Genomic DNA, 18,758 nt, shown 5'->3' with positions numbered 1-18,758 from the left:
CCCCCATGCAGTTTAATCCAAACTTAGCAATTCCCATTCCGACCAGCGAGAAGCTCTGGTCGGATACACCAACCATACCGTCTCTTCACCTTGGGCCATTGTGTTCTAAGAACTTCAGTAAGTTACAAACCTCTTCTTGAAGTTTTGAATTCGTCTTTTCCAAGCCATCTATCTTGCTTTGAAGATCCCCAACTGTGCAGCTAGAGAAAACAACACATTAAGTAACAGTGAGCTTATAAAGGCTGTTTCCCCAGGCTGTGAACAATGAGAACAGATTCCTAGGTTTCCTGTGGGATGGATGGAGAGCCAAGGGTCTCCAACGAACTCAGAGATGAGAATTCTAAATATGTATGTATGGGTGCGTGTGTATACATTTACTACAAAGATTTCAATGTCTTTCCCCCAAAATATGCTATCCATTTCTTTTTTAGCCAACTGGAAAGGAAATAGTTTTTTTCTCCCTAACATGATACATGGGAACCAAAATGTGCTGGCGGCCACGTATACAGATCAATATCTGTAAGAAGATATTGGTACTTTGGGGTTGTAGGAGCAAAGGTGGTTTTTTAATTTTTTTTTTATACTTTGCCTCATTTTTCAAATACTCTTTAATCCGTACTACTTTTCTACTGAAAAACATGTCAAACGAATGTAAATTTGATAAACAAAAATACAGCAACATTAACAAGCAATAACTTCCTTTTTGGATGATGTGCCAGGCCCTGTTTGTTCTAAGCACTTTCAATGCATCAGCTCATGTGACCCTCCCCACGACACTGTGGGCAAATCTTACTGTTACCTATTTCACAGATGAGGAAACCGTAACTTTACACTAGAAAACTCACTCACGTTCATCCCCCTCTGGAGGGGCGCCAGGATCTGAACCCAGGTGGTCTGGCTCCAGAACCTGTACTTTTAGGCAACAGGCCCTACTGCCGCAAACTGGTGCGTTTTGCCAGTGAGGGGAGGACAAAGAAACAAACCTGGCGAGGCTAATGAATCAAGGTTCGAGCATTGAAGTGGGGAGAAAAATTAAAACACAGTGACACAAAATGAGAAAGGGAACACAAAAGATGTGGAGGGAATTACAGGGTTTTTGCTTTTGTTTTTTTAAGTAGGTGCCAAACTCAGGGTGAAGCCCAACGGGGGGTGGGGTGGGGCCTTGAAGTCATGACTGAGATCGAGCCCTGATCCAAAATCAAGCATCAGATGCTTAACTGACTGAACCACCCAGGCTCCCTGGGAATTACAGATTTTAAAAGTATACAATTTTCAGTTTTTTTTTTTAAGGATTTTATTTATTTATTTGACAGAGAGGCACAGCAAGAGAGGGAACACAAGCAGGGGGAGTGGGAGGAGAAGCAGGCTTCCTGCTGAGCAGGGAGCCCAATGCAGGGCTTGATCCCAGGACCCTGAGATCATGACCTGAGCTGAAGGCAGACGCTTAACGACTGAGCCACCCAGGCGCCCCACAATTTTCAGTTCTATTCCAACTATATAACTTAGAAAATGTCACTAAAATTTATGCTTTTCTTAGAAAATCTAAATGACCAAAAGAGACATATCCTCAGAAGGAAAAAATCCAGATAACCAAACTTAGGAAAAACTGAGAAGTTGGCAAAGTACTGCCTCAATAAAGGCTTTGAGCTTCACATTTTCTGTTTTAAGAAAAAATTTTTTAAAGTCATTTCTACACCCAATATGGGGCTCAAACTCACAACCTTGGGATCAAGAGTCGCATGCTCCACCCACTAAGCCAGCCAGGCTCCCCGAGCTTTGTGTTTTCAAGGAGCAAATAATGCTCATGAACCAAAACTCTTCCTAATTCATTTTGTGAAGCTGCATAAACCTGACACCATGCCAGAGAGGAAAAACTACAGAATAATTAGGTCAGTTTACATATTAAAAATGATTATTAAAACTACTCTAAAGGCATGCCTGGGTGGCTCAGTTGGTTAAGCGTCTGCCTCCCCGTCAGGTCATGATCCCAAGGAGGGTCCTGGGATCGGGCTCTGAGGTAGGCGCCCAGCTCAGAAGGGTATCTGCTTCTCCCTCTCCCTCTGGCTCTCCCCCCACTCATGCTATCTCACAAATGAATAAAATCTTTAAAAAATAAAACTACAATCAAGTAGAATTTATCCCTGTGATACAGAAATGGCTCAGTATGAAGACGTCTACTAATCAAATACAGATTAAGGGATAAAAGTCATGATTATCTTAATGATACGAAAGAGCATTTGCTAAAATCTGACATCTGTTCCTTATAAAAACGCTCCATAAATGAGGGACCTATCAAGAATCTCTCACAATAGCAGCCAACATCATACCTAAGGAGACCGTGGAGCAGCTTTCCCCATTCTGCAACGACGTGCCAGCTCCCTGAGTGGTCTCACGGGTGCTTGGGGCAGCCGGGCTGCTCCTGTGGAGCGGAGCTACCGTGCACCGCACACTCTCGGAGGGGATTCAGAGACATAGTGACAACAGGTCTCCCCACCAATCAGACTGAGCATCTCTGCCCACTCGCTACCAACACCGCCATCAGCTAGTGCTTCATGAAAGAGAGCAGCAGCTTTCCAATAAAATGAAAAATCAAGGTACAGACGCCTGCTATTTGCTACTGAACTGTTGTCAAAGGTCTAGCCTGGTGGTTTTCCAACCCTTTTATCATCCTGCCCTGGCACCCCAGAGGGATGTGTGCTGATTCCCATCAGGAACAGTGAGTGCTTCCCAACTTCCAACTGGGTGGCTGAGGGGCGAGGGGTGGAGATTCAAGGTGTAATCTGTTTGCTTTCTACATTGTCTCACTGCACAAAACAAAAAACCCAAGAATTCCCAAAGCTCCTTATCAAGAAATCATACTTCTCCAGTCTGTACACACAAGCATGATAACCTTCTTTCTTGGATTGGGAAAAAAGTCAGTTATGAATATATATGGCGATTCAAAAATGTTCCATGAAACGATTATCAGGTATTGAGAAGGAACTGTAACCCTGGAAAAAGGACCGAGTCCTACCTTAAGTGCCGGTTAAGTTCTTCCACATAATTTTTTTGATCAAGGACATCAGTAATTCTTTCGTGCCTTTTAAAAAGAGCATAAAAAGAGAGAAATTCCATTAATTCGTGGCTAATACTTTGTAACCATCCCCCAATGTGCCGATCACCTTGAAGAAGTACCAGTATCATCAGGAAACCAAGGGACAGTCAGACCTCAGTAATAATGTCTGCCTGGTCCCGGTCCCAGAGTGAACAGAGAGCAAAGCTGGCCAAGGGGTGGGGTGTGGTGGAGACAGCAGCCAGGGCTTTGGGAGATGCAGAAACGTGAGCAGGCCTCGGGCAGACACCCTCCTGCCCTGGCAGGCCAGGCATTTGGGAAGAGGAGAGAAAGCCATCTGGCACGCAAGATGCAAACACCGATGGCCATGGCAAATGGACCTCCCTCGAGGTGGCAAATGAAGTAGCCCTTGTCGTGCTGAGGGAAAGAGGGTGGCTCAGAAAAGGAGACCAGAGGCTTTCAAAACATAAAGCTGACCGGTCTGGCTAAAAAAAAAGAAAAGGCTTGAACATTTTAAAGTTAGACTCCCCCCCAGCCCCCAATTTCTTTACATACATACATACATACGTATGTTCACACAGGTGCTGCGTTATTCAGCATGGTCGATTTTTTTCTTTTACCTGTTCTGCCCTTCACATAGCTCTGCAGGTAACCCACATGAATAGTCTGTTGAGCCTATATGCATATGATCATAATATCCATCTGTTTTATATAGATAGGATATGTAATTGAAACACAAAAAATATATTAGGGATTTCTTAGGTTTGTTTACAAAAATGATATATGGTTGACCCTTGAATAATGCAAGGGTAGGGGTGCCAACCCCCGCATATAGCTTTTGACTCCTCAAAAACTTTACTAATAGCCTACTATTGACTGGAGGCCTTACCAATTACATAATCAATTAACACGCATTTTGTGTGTTATTGTGCATTATATACTGCAGTCTTACAATGAAATAAGTTAAAGAAAATGTTATTAAGAATATCATAAGGTGGAGGGGGGGGTGCCTGGATGGTGCAGTTGGTTAAGTGGCTGACTTTTTTTTTTTTTTTTTAAGATTTTTATTTATTTATTTGAGGGAGAGAGAGAGAACGAGAGAGAGAGAAAGCACATGGGAGGGGGGAGGGTCAGAGGGAGAAGCAGACTTTCCGCCGAGCAGGGAGCCCGATGCAGGACTCGATCCCGGGACTCCAGGATCATGACCTGAGCCGAAGGCAGTCGCTTAACCGACTGAGCCACCCAGGCGCCCCTAAGTGGCTGACTCTTGATTTCAGCTTAGGTCTGATCTCAGGTTTGCGAGATCGAGTCCCGAGCCAGGCTCCACACTCAGCGCAGCGTCTGCTTGGGATTCTCTGTCCCTCTCCTTCTGCCCCTCCCTCCCCTTCTCTAAAATAAATAAATCTAAAAAAAAAAAATCGTAAGGAAAACACATTTACAGTGCTGTAGTATTTATTGAAAAAAAAATCTGTGTATCTTGCCATTTGCAACGACGTGGATGGAACTGGAGGGTGTTATGCTGAGTGAAATAAGTCAATCAGAGAAAGACATGTATCACATGACCTCACTGATATGAGGAATTCTTAATCTCAGGAAACAAACTGAGTGTTACTGGAGTGGTAGGGGGTGGGAGGGATGGGGTGGCTGGGTGATAGACATTGGGGAGGGTATGTGCTACGGTGAGCACTGTGAATTGTGCAAGACTGTTGAATCACAGTTCTGTACTTCTGAAACAAATAACGCAACACATTTTAAGAAAAAGGAAAAAGAAGAAGGTAACAGGAGAGGAAGAAAAGGGGAGTATGTCAGAGGGGGAGACGAACCATGAGAGATGATGGACTCTGAAAAACAAACTGAGGGTTCTAGAGGGGAGGGGGGTAGGGGGATGGGTTAGCCTGGTGATGGGTATTGAGGAGGGCACGTTCTGCATGGAGCACTGGGTGTTATGAACAAACAATGAATCATGGAACACTGCACCAAAAACTAGTGATGTAATATATGGTGATTAACATAACAGTAAAAAAATTAAAAAAAAAATCTGTGTATAAGTAGACTTGTGCAGTTTGCACCTGTGTTGTTCAGGGGGCAACTGTATACACTTCTCAGTATCATACTTTCCTCACTCGATAATACCTTGTGGAAATCCCTGTAAGTCTACCCTACCCTGTCGGTCAAATTTGTTATGTCTGCATAATATATCACAGAGTGGAATATTTTGAATGTTCCATAATTTATTCAATTATCTCCTTATTGATAATCAGTTTATTTCCATTTCTTTACATTAACTATATATAAATTTTATTTTTAAGTAATCTTTACACCCAACATGGGGCTCAAACTTGCAATCCCAAGATCAAGAGTTGCATGCTCTACCGACTGAGCCTGCCAGGCACCCCAAGAATGTATTTTTGTTTAAGTCTCAAGTGGGTGAATCCTTGTACTCAAGATGCCTGAAGCATTAATGGGGTTCCCACTGCCAGATAAGGTGTGCTGCTGGGACAGAGACTGTGAAAATCCTTATGGGAACATGTTGGAAAGACAGGTGGTAAAAGTGTCAAACACAACCCAAGGGTTTACAGTGAAACTACCCCCCATGCCGGCCTCCCGGCCAATTCCTCTCCACGCAGCCAGTGTGAGCAGGTCTATCTGCTCCTCTAGAAGTGGGCCATGCGCATGGAAGTGCAACATATGAATACGGATGTATATTCTTTATCATAATTCAAATGGTAGCATGTTATACACACTGTTTGCTTTGTTTCTCTTTTTTCCCAGAATAGCTCCTTTAAAAGAATGCTCTTGTTAGCAGCATGAAGGAGAGCTACACGTGGCATGAAGAGACACCCAAGACACACCAGGGTCAAAGAACAAGTCAGTCCAAGGGCAACTTATGTCTACATAATAGTACCGTCCCATTTATATTCAAACAAACCACAAGGCAAATTATACTACCAACAAATATATCCCCGCAAGGCATTTAGAAAAGCCGTGGGAGGAGACACGAGCAGCTTCCTCTGAGGGGACTGAGCTGGAGATGGGGGGGCAGTGTGAATGGGGACGTTTCACTTGTCCTCTCTATTCTGCAGAGCTCAATTCCTTGCACATGGGAATATTAATGTATTACTTCTGTAACTAAAAACGCCCAATGAAAATGAAAATGGCCCACAAAGCAAACACAAATGTAGCATTCTTTGCCGAGAATTTCATGAAACATGTGAGCGCAGCATGCAGCATGGTACTTACTCTTTGCCACCATCAAGATCCTGCACATCCTTAAGGTAGAGGGAGAAATCAATCACTCCAACCTGATTGACATAAAATGTACAAGTTTAAGTAAGAGAAACTTGTCCCGTTTTCCACAAACCTTACATCTTTAAAATTCAGGGTATTTACATTCCTGTCTCTTTCCTACAAACATCTAGTTGGGCTAAATAGCTGTATAAAATAGCAATCAACTGAACAAACAAACCAAGAGAAAAATAACCCTACCACCTTCTAGAAGAAAAACGTATTAAAAATCAGAAATTAGAGGGGAGTGCCTGGGTGGCTCAGTCGGTTAAGCAACTGACTCTTGATTTCGGCTCAGGTCATGATCTCAGGGGCGTGAGATCAAGCCCCGCATCGGGCGCCATGTTCAGTAGGGAGTCTGCTTGAGATTCTCTCTCTCTAAATAAATAAATACATCTTAAAAAAAAATCAGAATTTAAAGGACTATTCCGAAATTGTACTCCCTTGTCAAGGTTAGTTTTGTGTATTTATTCAACAATCAAGTTGCTGACAAAGATCAACAAAGTTCTTCAGGTACAAAGTATTAAAAAAAAAAAAAAAGAGGCCTGGATCACTAGACCAAGATGGTACGTAACCTTAACTGACATCTCTGCCTCCTTCCTTCCCTAAATTGTGGGTGAAATGGTCCCATCCCATTTTCCAGGGGACGTTCTCTGCTGCTGTGGAGAACGAGGGAGGACCCAAACCTCTCCCATCTGAATGTCAAGGGCTTTGTCCAGAAATAAAGCACTCGGGAGAGAATGAGGGGCTGGTCTGCCACTGTCTACTCCAGTGTGAGTAAATGAAGCCACTCCTATTTGAAAAAAGGGAAAACTGCGTCCATCAATAGAGAGATATTTATCACTCATTTAACAGGTGAATCACAGATACCTATGCAACTGTAACAAAGAATGCTGTGGATGGATGTATAATGACATGAAGAAAGCTCCAGGAGAAAATGTTAAATCCCAGGACGATAGGTATAGCATTAACTCTTTATAGTATCACCATTTTTTTTAAAAAAGATTTATTTATTTGAGAGAGAGAGCATGAGCACGGGGCGGGGGGCGGGGGGGGAAGGAGCAGAGCAAGAAGGAGAAAGAGAAATCTCAAGCCGACTCTGTGCTGAGCCCAAGCGGGGCTTGATCCCACGACCCTGATATCATGACTGGAGCTGAAACCAAGGGTCGGATGTTCAACCGACTCAGCCACCCAGGTGTCCCTATAGTAACACCATTTATGTTAAAGCCAGAGCCACGTGTGATGGTTTCTATAACTTCCCTGCCACACCTCCCACCAATCTACATTCCCGACCCTTGAACCTGGGCAGCCTCACGGTCTGTCTTGAGTAAAAAGCAGCAGAAATGTTGCTGTGATTTCTGCAGCAGCCACGTTAATAAAGGCAACAAAAGCTTTTTCCTGGCTCTCCCTAGAGGCGCATATACCTTTGAAGTTCTGAGCTTCCACGGAGGAATTCTGGCTACCCTGGAGCCAAGAACACGAGGACAGAGGTGCCTAAGAAGCCTCTGCTGTTCCAGTCCCAACTCACTGAGTCCCTTCTCAGCCCCAAGACAGACAAGCAAGACAGGAAGCCTCAGTGATTGCTGCCCCTGCCACCAACCTGCCTGCAATCACAGGGCCCTTAGTCAAGAAGTGCCTGCCTCTCTCAGCCCAGTCAACCCCCAACCGTGAGATACAGTGATGACTACCGGTTACCTGGCTGGTGATTCCTTACCCAGAAATAGGAGTGAGAAAGGATTTAATCTGAAACAAAACCTATGTATACATAAATGCATAGAAAAAGTAGAACTGGTTCTAGAAAGACTTTCCCCTCAGGTTTTACCGTCATCCATGGGGATGAGTGGGATTGACGGGGGAGGGGAGAAGGGGAGTTTCAATTTTACTTTTCACTTGATATGCTTCTGTATAAACTTTTTTCAACAAGGATGCATTTCTTTTGCAATAAATAATAAAAATAAATAAAGGGCGCCTGGCTGGCTCAGTGGGTGGAGCATGAGACTCATGATCTCGAGGTTGTGAGTTCAAGCCCCACGATGGATGTAGAGATTACTCAAAAATAAGATCTTAAAAAAAAAATTAAATAGGGGCGCCTGGGTGGCTCAGTCGTTAAGCGTCTGCCTTCAGCTCAGGTCATGATCCCAGGGTCCTGGGATCGAGTCCCACATCAGGCTCTCTGCTCTGCGGGAAGCCTGCTTCTCCCTCTCCCACTCCCCCTGCTTGTGTTCCCTCTCTCGCTGTATCTCTCTCTGTCGAATAAATAAATAAAATCTTTTAAAAAAATTTAAATAATAAAATTTTAAAAAATTAAGTAAAAAAGAAATACATTTTCAACTGCGAAAAAACCCAACAATAGAAAGAAGGAGAGAGGGACGCCTGGGCGGCTCAGTCGGTGGAACATCTGCCTTCGGCTCAGGTCATGGTCCCGGGGTCCTGCGATCTAGTCCCACATCAGGCTCCCTGCTCTGCGGGGAGCCTGTTTCTTGCTCTCTCCTTGCTCCTCCCCCCAACTCATGCTCTGTCAAATAAAATCTTTCAAAAAAAAAAGAAAGAAAGAAGGAGCGTTAGCACTCAAAGTAGACATTAATGGATCAGGAAGCAAATAAAGCCCTTCTCCCAAGGCAGAACTGGTCCGTAAAAGTAAGAACTGGTTCTTCAAATTCAACACAGTAGACAAATTCTATCCAGTACGATCAGTATTTAGTAGCAAGTGCACAGTATGCAAATGTGAAGAGTGAGATTTTAAGAAGCTGTGAGGGAACACTCTCATGTAACTAATAGATCTGAATGAAATAAATGACTTCTGGAAAAATACAAATGACTAAAAAATTGTCCCAAGACAAAGGAAACCCACAAACCGACCAAAAGCTAAGTAAAAAATTAAAGTGGTCAAAAAACTAGGACCAAAAAAAAAAAGCATAAAGCCGAAGAGATCACACCAGGAAGAAACCTTCAGATAGAAAAATAATTCCTGCTCTTATAAACAGTTCCGGAAAACAAGAAAAAAACATTATCCAGCTTATTTTATGAGATTAACACAATTCTGACACCACAAAGGGACAAAGACCTATTAAATCTAGGCACACACTAGAAGAATCACACACGATGGCCACTCTGGGTTTATTTTAGGAATGCAGGGGTGATGATATCACAACAGGAAACCTCTGAATGAATTCACTTAAATTTATGGGTTAAAAGATATGACATTTCAAAAGATGCCAAAAAAGGGTATGTGATGGCCCTGCACGCTCATTTTTAATAAAAACGTAAAATAAATTAGACTGGAATAGTACTTTCTGAACATGAGGAAGAAGACCCCTGAGACATCAGCAGCAAGCATTCACGCATCATGGTGGCATATGAGAGGCACTGAGCTGAAGAACAGACCAGGGAAATGTACAGAGGCCTGGAATCACTATACTGTACACCTGCAACTCATATGATGCTATATGTTTACTAGAATTAAAAAAAAAAATTCTACCGTGAGCACAGACACACATACAGAAATTCTATTTAAAACTTAAAACGAATGAAACAGCTGACTACTGTCATTTCAGATGACTCTTCAAAGGTTCCCTCAGACTGTCTCTTAAATAATGGTAATAACGATAAATAACAGTACAGGGACGCCTAGGTGGCTCAGTCAAGCTCTGCCTTCGGCTCGGGTCATGATCTCAGGGTCCTGGGATCCAGCCCCGCGTCGGGCTCCCTGCTCCGTGGGGAGCCCTCTCCCTCTCCCTCTGCCCCTCCACCCCCACTTGTGCTCACTCTAATAAATAAAATCTTAAAAAAAAAAAAAAAAAGACTGTTGCTGACATAGGATAAAGAGATTCAGAGACTAGGCTTCTGAGTCCAGAAATAAACCTCATTGGATTATGGATATTTCACACATAAAGGTGTGAAATAAAGGTGAAATTTCAAATTAGTAGAAAAATGTACTCGATACATGATATTGAGAAATCGGGTTTACTGTTTGTAAATGAAACCTAGACTCCCATTTCACACTATGTCAAAAGAAATGACAGGCATTATTTAAATGTAAAAAATACAGTTGACTTAAAAAATCAGGTTAATTTTTAGATGGGAAAGGACTTTCTAAGCATAATACCTTAGATGGTATAAAGAAAAAGTCCATTAAGCGTGACTGCTGGGGCGCCTGGTTGGCTCAGATCATAGAGCATGTGACTCTTGATCTCAGGGTTGTGAGTTCAAGCCCCACACTGGGCATGGAGCCTACTTTAAAAAATAAATAGGGGTGCCTGGGTGGCTCAGTTAAGTGACTTTTTTTTTAAATTAAATATTTATTTATTTACTTATTTAAAGATTTTTATTTATTCATTTGAGACAGAGAGATACAGAGAGAGAGAAAGCATGAGCAGGGGGAGCGGCAGAGGGAGAAGGAGAAGCACACTTCCTGCTGAGCAGGGAGCCCGACATAGAACTTGGTCCCAGGACCCTGGGATCCTGACCTGAGCCGAAAGCAGACGCTTAACCATCTGAGCCACCCAGGCGCCCTAAAAAAAATTTTTTTTTAAAGATTTTATTTGTCAGAGAGAGAGAGAGACAGCGAGAGAGGGAACACAAGCAGGGGGAGTGGGAGAGGGAGAAGCAGGCTTCCCGGTGAGCAGGGAGCCTGACGTGGGGCTTGATCCCAGGACTCTGGGATCATGACCTGAGCCGAAGGCAGTCGCCCAACGGACTGAGCCACCCAGGCATCCCTAATTAAACTTTTTTAAGAAGATTTTATTTATTTATTTGAAAGAGCACACTCGTATGAACAGGGGGAGGGGCAGAGAGAGAAGGAGAAGCAGACTCCCCACTGAGCGGAGAGCCCAACTCAGGGCTCAATCCCAGGACCCTAAGATCATGATTGAAAGGAGATGCTTAAAGCGACTGAGCCACTCAGGCATCCTTCGACTGATTCTTGATTTTGGCTCAAGTCATGATCTCAAGGTTGTGAGATCAAGTCCTGCCTCGGGCTCTGCGCTCAGCGGGGAACCTACTTGAGATTCTCTCCCTCTCCTTTGGTGGTGCATGCTCTAAGATAAATCTTTAAAAAAAAACACATTAAACATGCTTTTAAAAAAATGTAAATCTGAGGAGTTGTTTTGGTCTATGAGATTGAAAAAGATCAAGAATGCACATCATGATGTCGTAATACTAATGTAGAATGTTTACTTTAACACAGAAATCCCAAAATTTATTCTAAGGAAGTCAATGGACAACAGTACGAAGACATATGAGGATGTGGTAATACAGTACTGTGGTAATACAGAATCAACCTTAGTTAAGTAAGGTACTGGTTAAATAAATTACAGTATGCTCATAAAATGAATACAGGCATACATCGTTTTATTGCCCTTTGCTTTACTGCACTTCCCAGATACTGCATTTTTACAAGTTGAAGGTATGTGGCAGCTCCATGTTGGACAAGTCTATCAGCACCGTTTTCCCAACAGCATTTGCTCCCCTCATGTCTCTGTGTCACATTTTGGTAATCACATATTTCAAACTTTTCCTATTTCTACCTTTGTTATGATGATCTGTGATCAGTGATTATGACTCACTGAAAGCTCAGAGGATGGTTAGAATTTTTTAGCAAGAAAGTATTTTAAAATTAAGGTATGGGGGCGCCTGGGGGCTCAGTCGGTTAAGCATCTGCCTTCAGCTCCGGTCATGATCCCAGGGTCCTGGGATCGAGCCCCACATCGGGCTCCCTGCTCTGCGGGAGGCCTTCTTCTCCCTCTCTCTCTGACATTCTACCCTTGCTCGTGCTCGCTCTCTCTCTCAAATAAGTAAAATCTTAAAAAAACACAAAACTTTATATTGACTTTTTAATTTACTTAGCTTAAGTTTTATTTTTATTATTTATTTACACATTGTTTTTTTAAAGATGTGGTGCTATCCCACACTTGACAGGCTACAGGACAGTGTAAACATAACTTTTACATGCACCGGGAAACCAAAGAGTCATGACTCACTTTATTGAGATATTTGCTTAATTGCAGTGGTCTGGGACCAAATCCACAGTCTCTCTGAGGTAATGTTTCTGCTGTGCAGCCGTTTAAATGGCTCATATCTCTACTGACATTGAGAGCCATGTGGGACATAGTGTCAAATAAAAAAAAAATTACAAAATGGTGTGTGCCTGGAATAATTATATTTTGGTTTGAAAAAAAAAGTCCAAATACCTCTAAAATATAAAAACACACACACACCCTTATTCATGTGTTGAAAGGACAGATATCAAAATGTAGGATTAAATTAATTAGCTCTCTCTGAGTAATGGGATTCAGTGTGAGGTTTTGGTTCTTTTCAAAAATACTTCTCTTTATTTTTTGAAACATCTTCAACATGCAAAAACAACAAAACTATCAGGGGGAAAAAGTGAGGAGAGATTATAACCAAAAGAAAAAAAGAAAAAAGAAAAACCGCTGCCTTGGGTAGGGAGGGACTAGGGGAAGCTTTAGATTCTTTGTACCCAAACTTGCGGTGGGAAGCAGGCCAGGCAGTCGCTCAGCCACAGCCACTCGTGCCCTGACGGGGGTGGAGGTGGGGAGGTGTCTCTCCCCCTCACTCACTTACCGTCCCCACCACCAGGAATTTAGGCCTCAGCCCTGGTCACCTGCTCCCGGGCAGGAAGAAAGGAGGGTGGTCCTGCCCCCCTCAGGGTGCTCTGCTCCTGGCCGCCCGCTTTCATTTCATGCCCCCTGCATCATCTCCCTTCCCCAATCTCTCCCAACTCTTATCTTCCAGTCCCCACCCAACCTTTGGGACTTGTCTGCTCCATGTTTCTGCGGTCTCCACTCTTGGCTGCGTCTAACTCATAACCTCGATGGTTGCTAGATTGATCTTTCTCAAACCCGGGCCTGATTATGCCAGCACACTGCTTAAAAACCTCCAATGGCTTCTCGAAGCTCCACGGACAAAAGCATGGCCGTTAGCATGGTACAGATGGCCTGCAAACTGAGCCCAGCCTCCACCACCGTGTGCCTCCGTGCCCTGGCCCGGACTTCCCTTCCCCAGCATAGCACCTGGCACAGCCCTGGAGCAGATACCCTCTGCCCTTTGCCCATAAGAAGGCCCGGCACATGTCCACAGCCCTGTGCAAAATCCCGGGCCCAAGATTCCCATCCTACCTGAGAATCCAAGTCTTCTCCTTTTAAGCAGAGATTGGCATCAAGAACATTGAGTCCCACCAGCAGACCGACAATCACCATCCCTTCTTCCTCCATCATTAATGCTTCGGGCTCATAGAACTCACTGGAAGAGATTGACACAACAGGTGGCCGGCCGCTCAGGAAGGGATGTTCACCACCTTCTCCCCAACCTGCCCTGTCCTTTCACCTCTCAATAGATGGGCCAGGCTGCCAGCTTCCCCAGGTGCCCAGAAACCCCCTGGTGCCAGTTTCCTTCTGCCTTTCATTTCCCGCCCCCACTTCAAGTGCTGCTGCCTCTTCTCTTCCCGTGGTTGAGGACAGGCTCCTCCTGCCTCCAATCTGAGGCTGACTCCTCTGTGGACCCTGGACCCCAGTCCTTCCCGTCTCCTCTTGGCTTCTGTGTTCCCGACCATCAGTCTGCCCCTCCTGTCCCCATTGGCGCCTTCTTAAGCACTGCTATGCGCTATTTCTACACTCATGCCAACAGGAAGCAGGACCCCATAGCCCCCCACATCCAAGAATAAACCCCCCCTTCCACACTGGCTGCTTTTACTTCCTCACCTCCCAGTCACCTCAGCCATTCACAGGGGGCTCCATCTACTACAGCTCCTGGGCACCAATGATGTGCTCGTTTACGAACTGTGTGTATGTGTGAGTGTGCGTGAGACCTCAGTGTCTTAAGAATTAGGTCATGAGGTCATGGGGATGAAAGGTACAGCACAGGGAACACAGTCAATGGTACTGTCATCACTTTGTATGGCGACAGATAGTAGCTACACTTGTGAACACAACATAATAGTGTAGACTTGTGGAATCACTCTGTTGCATGCCTGAAACTGATGTAACATTATGTATCAACTATATTTCAATTAAAAAAAGAATTAGTTCATTAGAACAAAATCCACACCTCAAAGTTACTCAGTGTGATTGTACTGAAAACACAAAGTAGGTGAAGTATTTGAAAAAGTATTTTGAAATCCCTATTTATCATATAAAGATATGCTCAATAATAAGCCATAACTTGAAAACAATGAAAAATTTTGAGTGGCAGGCCATACTATAAAAGATATTTTTAACTCAATCAGACAAATTAACTCTAGAGAGATTCTTCCCTTATAAATTCCCATGTTCTAGAGAAAATTCCTTTTGTGAGGATTATTTTTGCTTATATGTAAGTATCAAAAATGAACCAGTCATAAATTTCAGGGACAGCTAGTCAGTCATTACGGATGCTAAGAAATATAAACTTTTACAAGATGGATATGGAATCCTAAAATAGGCAATATAGCTATGTTCTCTTATAAAAGGTAGGTTTTTATACTTTAAAATTGTTCACTGCATCTAGTTTTAAAGTCATTTTTTCCTGTTATCAAGAAATCTAATAAGTGCTATTTTGTTGAAGCCTAATCGAGTAGGTTGTCAGTTACTTAATCTTAGGTATTTTTGAAGAATTATCTTTGAAAGGACTTTTCAAAATGAAAAGCAATATGAATCTTCATTCATAATGACTTTCAGATACCCGTGCTCGAAAAATGAAATACTCTTTAAAGCTGTGTACATCGCACACTCTTGTTTTAATTCCAAACCATCTCTAGAACGATGTTCCAAGTATTTTAGGAGCAAAAGACAGCAAAGATAGGAGGTAAAATACCTTAAGAGATGTTTATTGTCTATGAGCACTTTCAGATAATCTGCCAGTTTCTTTTGCATGAGTGCAAGATACAGCCAGGCTCTGCCTCTTCCCACAGCTGTCCTGGAATTCAGAGAACCAAACTGTTAAGGCATAACACCAAAACCCCCCAAGCCCCCAATTTAGCTAAAGAGATACACATCTTCCTGAACGTACGTGCATGTGAACACAGGGAATGGCAGCTTTGGAGCTTGGGTGGGAAGGCCCAGAAAACCACTCTCTGCAAACCTTTGGGTACTATTTGAATTTTGTATCAAGGACATGTATTTTTTTTTTAATTTTTTTTTAAGATTTTATTTATTTATTTGAGAGAGAGAGACAGCGAGAGAGGGAACACAGTGGGGGGCGGGGGTTGGAGAGGGAGAAGCAGGCTCCCCGCAGAGCAGGGAGCCCGATGCGGGGCTCGATCCCAGGACCCTGGGACCATGACCTGAGCCGAAGGCAGAAGCCTAACTGACTGAGTCACCCAGGGTCCCCTGGTTTGTTTGTTTTGACAAGAGAAAAAAACTCTTAGGGATGCCTGGGTGGCTTGGTCAGTGAAAGCATCTGCCTTCAGCTCAGGTCATAATCCCAGGGTCCTGGGATCGAGTCCCCCATCGGGCTACTTCCTCAGCGGGGAGTCTCCTTTTCTCTCTCCTTCTGTGTGTGCTCTCTCTCTCTCTAGCTCTCTCTCTCAAATAAATAAAATCTTTTTAAAAAAACAAAAAAAACCTCTTAAGCCACAAAAAAAATCTGATTTCTGGAACAAATACAATTAGATAAAACTTTGCATATATTCATAAAATTTCACAGGGGGCCAGGAAATATCAGGTTAGGTTTGTATACTGGATAAACATTTCTTCAACGGATTAATGTATCTCATTAATAAATCTATTATATATCTAATATATCTATTATATATCTAATATATCTCTATTTCTATTAATATATCCAACACGTTTTGAGGCATTAGCTCAAAGGTGCAATTTTATTTTTAATTGTCGCAAAACACACAGAACATAAAATTTACCTTTTTACGTGTACACTTCGTTAGCGTTTAGTACATTCGTGCTGTTGTGGAACCAATCTCAAAGAGGCAATTTTGAAAAGGCCTGCTCTAAACATCAGAAGAAAACAGAAAGCCTCCCAACTGTAGACCTAACAGTGCTTGAAGAGAAAGATTCTGTTCTAGGCAGAGTGACAGCATTTGTGATCTCTACGAAAGTAGTCGAGGTGCTCCTGCAATCAGTATCTGCACCAAAGGGAGCTGTGGGGGCTGAGTGCTTCCAAGAGCCAGGCCCGTAGGGGTTAATCCAACCCATCAGTACAAAAGGCTTTGAAACCCTCCCTCCCCTAAATAAATGAGGTTAAACCAGAGCACAAAGGAAAGGAAATAAAGTAGAAAAAAAAAATACTGAATACTGGCATGATGTGGCAAAGGGACACGGACATGTGTGGCCTGTCAGGCACATAAACCCGCACTACACTTCCAGCCAGTGATTTGATCGGGTTATCAAAGCTCTAATAATGTGTGGTAAGGAAGTAATTTAGGATGCACATAAAAACATATGTGTGGAGATGGTCTGCCGCACTCTTCGGATAATGAAAAACCGAAGACAAGCACAAAGTCCAAAGGGGAGTTATTTTTTCTGAATGCTCTGTGGCCATTGCAAAAATGATGTTGTGGGGAAGCTTGGGTGGCTCAGTCGGCAAGTGTCTGCCTTCAGCTCAGGTCATGATCTCAGGATCCTGGATTCGAGTCTGGTTCTTCCTCTCCCTCTGCCTTCCCCCTCACCCCCGCAACTTGTGCCCTCTCAAATAAATAAATAAAAATCTTAAAACAACAACAAACAAGCGAACAAAGAAACCCACCAGTGACCTGAGAACAATGAAAAATTTTGGGTGACAGGGTCATACTGCAAAAGGTATTTTCATTTCAATTAGATAGGGGAACTAAACTCAAGACTCCTCAGGATACAAAATGCATCCTGCAAAAGTTTCAAACTACCCTTCCACCCCCCAAAACAGTAGTCACAAACCTCCAAAATGTGAAAATTTTAGAACTTTTATAACAATTTAATGAAATAGTAAAAAAAAAGGTCCTCTCCCACACGGCCCCCAGTGAGGCTACTCCTCTGGAGCCATCAAGAGAAGGGAACTATTGTGTCTTTCCTTTTCAGGAGACGGGAGGATTTCGACAGGCCAAGCCTGTCACTTGTTCACAGCCACAAACTAAGAAGGGAAGGAGGTGGTGGGTTTAGCGGACAGTGAGCTCTTTGTTAGCACAAGACTTCAAAACTGCCTCCCATGCACAACTGGAAACAGAGGTCTGAGTGTTGGAGGAGGGACAGCCCCAGTCTGCTCCGATCTGAACGCACCAGGCCTCCGTCTCGCGTCTTCCCTCATGAGGGAGTGAGCTGGTCGGAAGGGATGGGCAGCAGGACCACAAAAGGAACTGCTGAAACAAACCAGACATGGGAAGCTCCTGAGAGCTCACTAAATACGTATTTGAAAGTTGTCACAGTGCAAAAGGATTTGCCTTCTGTGGGACAGGCCCAAGGGCTGAACTAGCGACAGGGACCGAGGCTTCAGTTTCATCTTGAGAAGACCGCACAGGGCTCCACAGCAAGGAACGTAGTGGGACTTAGAGGGTTCTAGAATCCCTTAGACCTGTGTTCCCTTCCTGGCTGCACCACTCACTTGCTAAGGGCCCTCGGGCAGGTTACTTAGCTGCTCTGTCTCAGTTTCTGTACTTAATCATGCGTGGATCCCAACAGCTCTCCTGGAGGCTTCGTTGTGGGGAATTAAATGAGATCCTGAAATGTCCTTAGCAGAATGCCTGGCACACGGCAGGCCCTTGGTAAATGCTGGCGATTATTATCTGAAAATGGAACAGGCTGGTTCCTCAGAAGTGTGTGAGGCTGGAAAGTGGTGTCCCCCTGTGGGAGAGGCAGGGTGTTTTGCATGGGCCCAAGGCTCTCTAGGTCCCCTTCTAAATGCAGATTTCATGATGACCCCTTGTTTGTATTATTTTAATTTTTTTATTGTAAGGTTACTCACCCTACATTACATCATTAGTTTTTGATGCCTTGTTTGTATTCTGTCCAGTTTTTTTATTTTGAGCCAATGCATGGATATCCCAAGGTGCCAACCCAGACATGGTAAATGATATGTCTCACCTTTTCACAAATGTCCCATGTCCTACAATCTAAAATCTGGCCCGAACTATATTATTCTGAAAACTGCCCAGATGCATCCAAAGCATGGATTCCAGGAGCATAACAATGACCCCCTTTACTCTTGTAACTGCTCCTCAGGTAACAACATCTTTTCTCTCTCTCTCTCTCTTTTTAAAATCTCTATGCCCAACATGGGGCCGGAACTCACGACCTGAGATCAAGAGTCAAGTGCCCTACTGACTGAGCCAGCCAGGTTCCCACAACACCTTTTCAAACTACATGACCTCGTGTGACCTATAGGAATCGCTGTCCCCATCTTAAAGATAAGGAAACAGGCTCAGGGAGGGGCAAATCTTGCTCAAGATTTTGAGTATAATGAGCAGCAGAGCTGAGACTAAAGTTTAAGTGGAGTGTCC

General features: G+C 43.6%; 1 protein-coding gene across 4 annotated transcripts in view; it reads right to left on the bottom strand.

Moving 5' to 3' along the window:
* Window positions 1–18,758, bottom strand: part of RUFY1 (RUN and FYVE domain containing 1) — a 62,581-nt gene that overhangs the window by 32,224 nt on the left and 11,599 nt on the right. For all 4 annotated transcript variants that reach the window (XM_027607085.1, XM_027607088.1, XM_027607087.1 and 1 more), the window contains exons 4-8: window positions 15,146–15,247; window positions 13,474–13,597; window positions 6,293–6,354; window positions 3,014–3,079; window positions 131–200 (exon numbers count right to left, since the gene is read on the bottom strand). In XM_027607085.1, the coding sequence (XP_027462886.1) occupies window positions 131–200; window positions 3,014–3,079; window positions 6,293–6,354; window positions 13,474–13,597; window positions 15,146–15,247 (424 nt within the window). The remainder of the gene's footprint in view (window positions 1–130; window positions 201–3,013; window positions 3,080–6,292; window positions 6,355–13,473; window positions 13,598–15,145; window positions 15,248–18,758) is intronic.

Source organism: Zalophus californianus, chromosome 5 (genome assembly GCF_009762305.2).
Source record: "Zalophus californianus isolate mZalCal1 chromosome 5, mZalCal1.pri.v2, whole genome shotgun sequence".
Classification (NCBI taxonomy): domain Eukaryota; kingdom Metazoa; phylum Chordata; class Mammalia; order Carnivora; family Otariidae; genus Zalophus; species Zalophus californianus.
The sequence above is the reverse complement of the archived record's forward strand: the minus strand, read 5'-3'. Positions and strand labels throughout refer to the sequence as shown.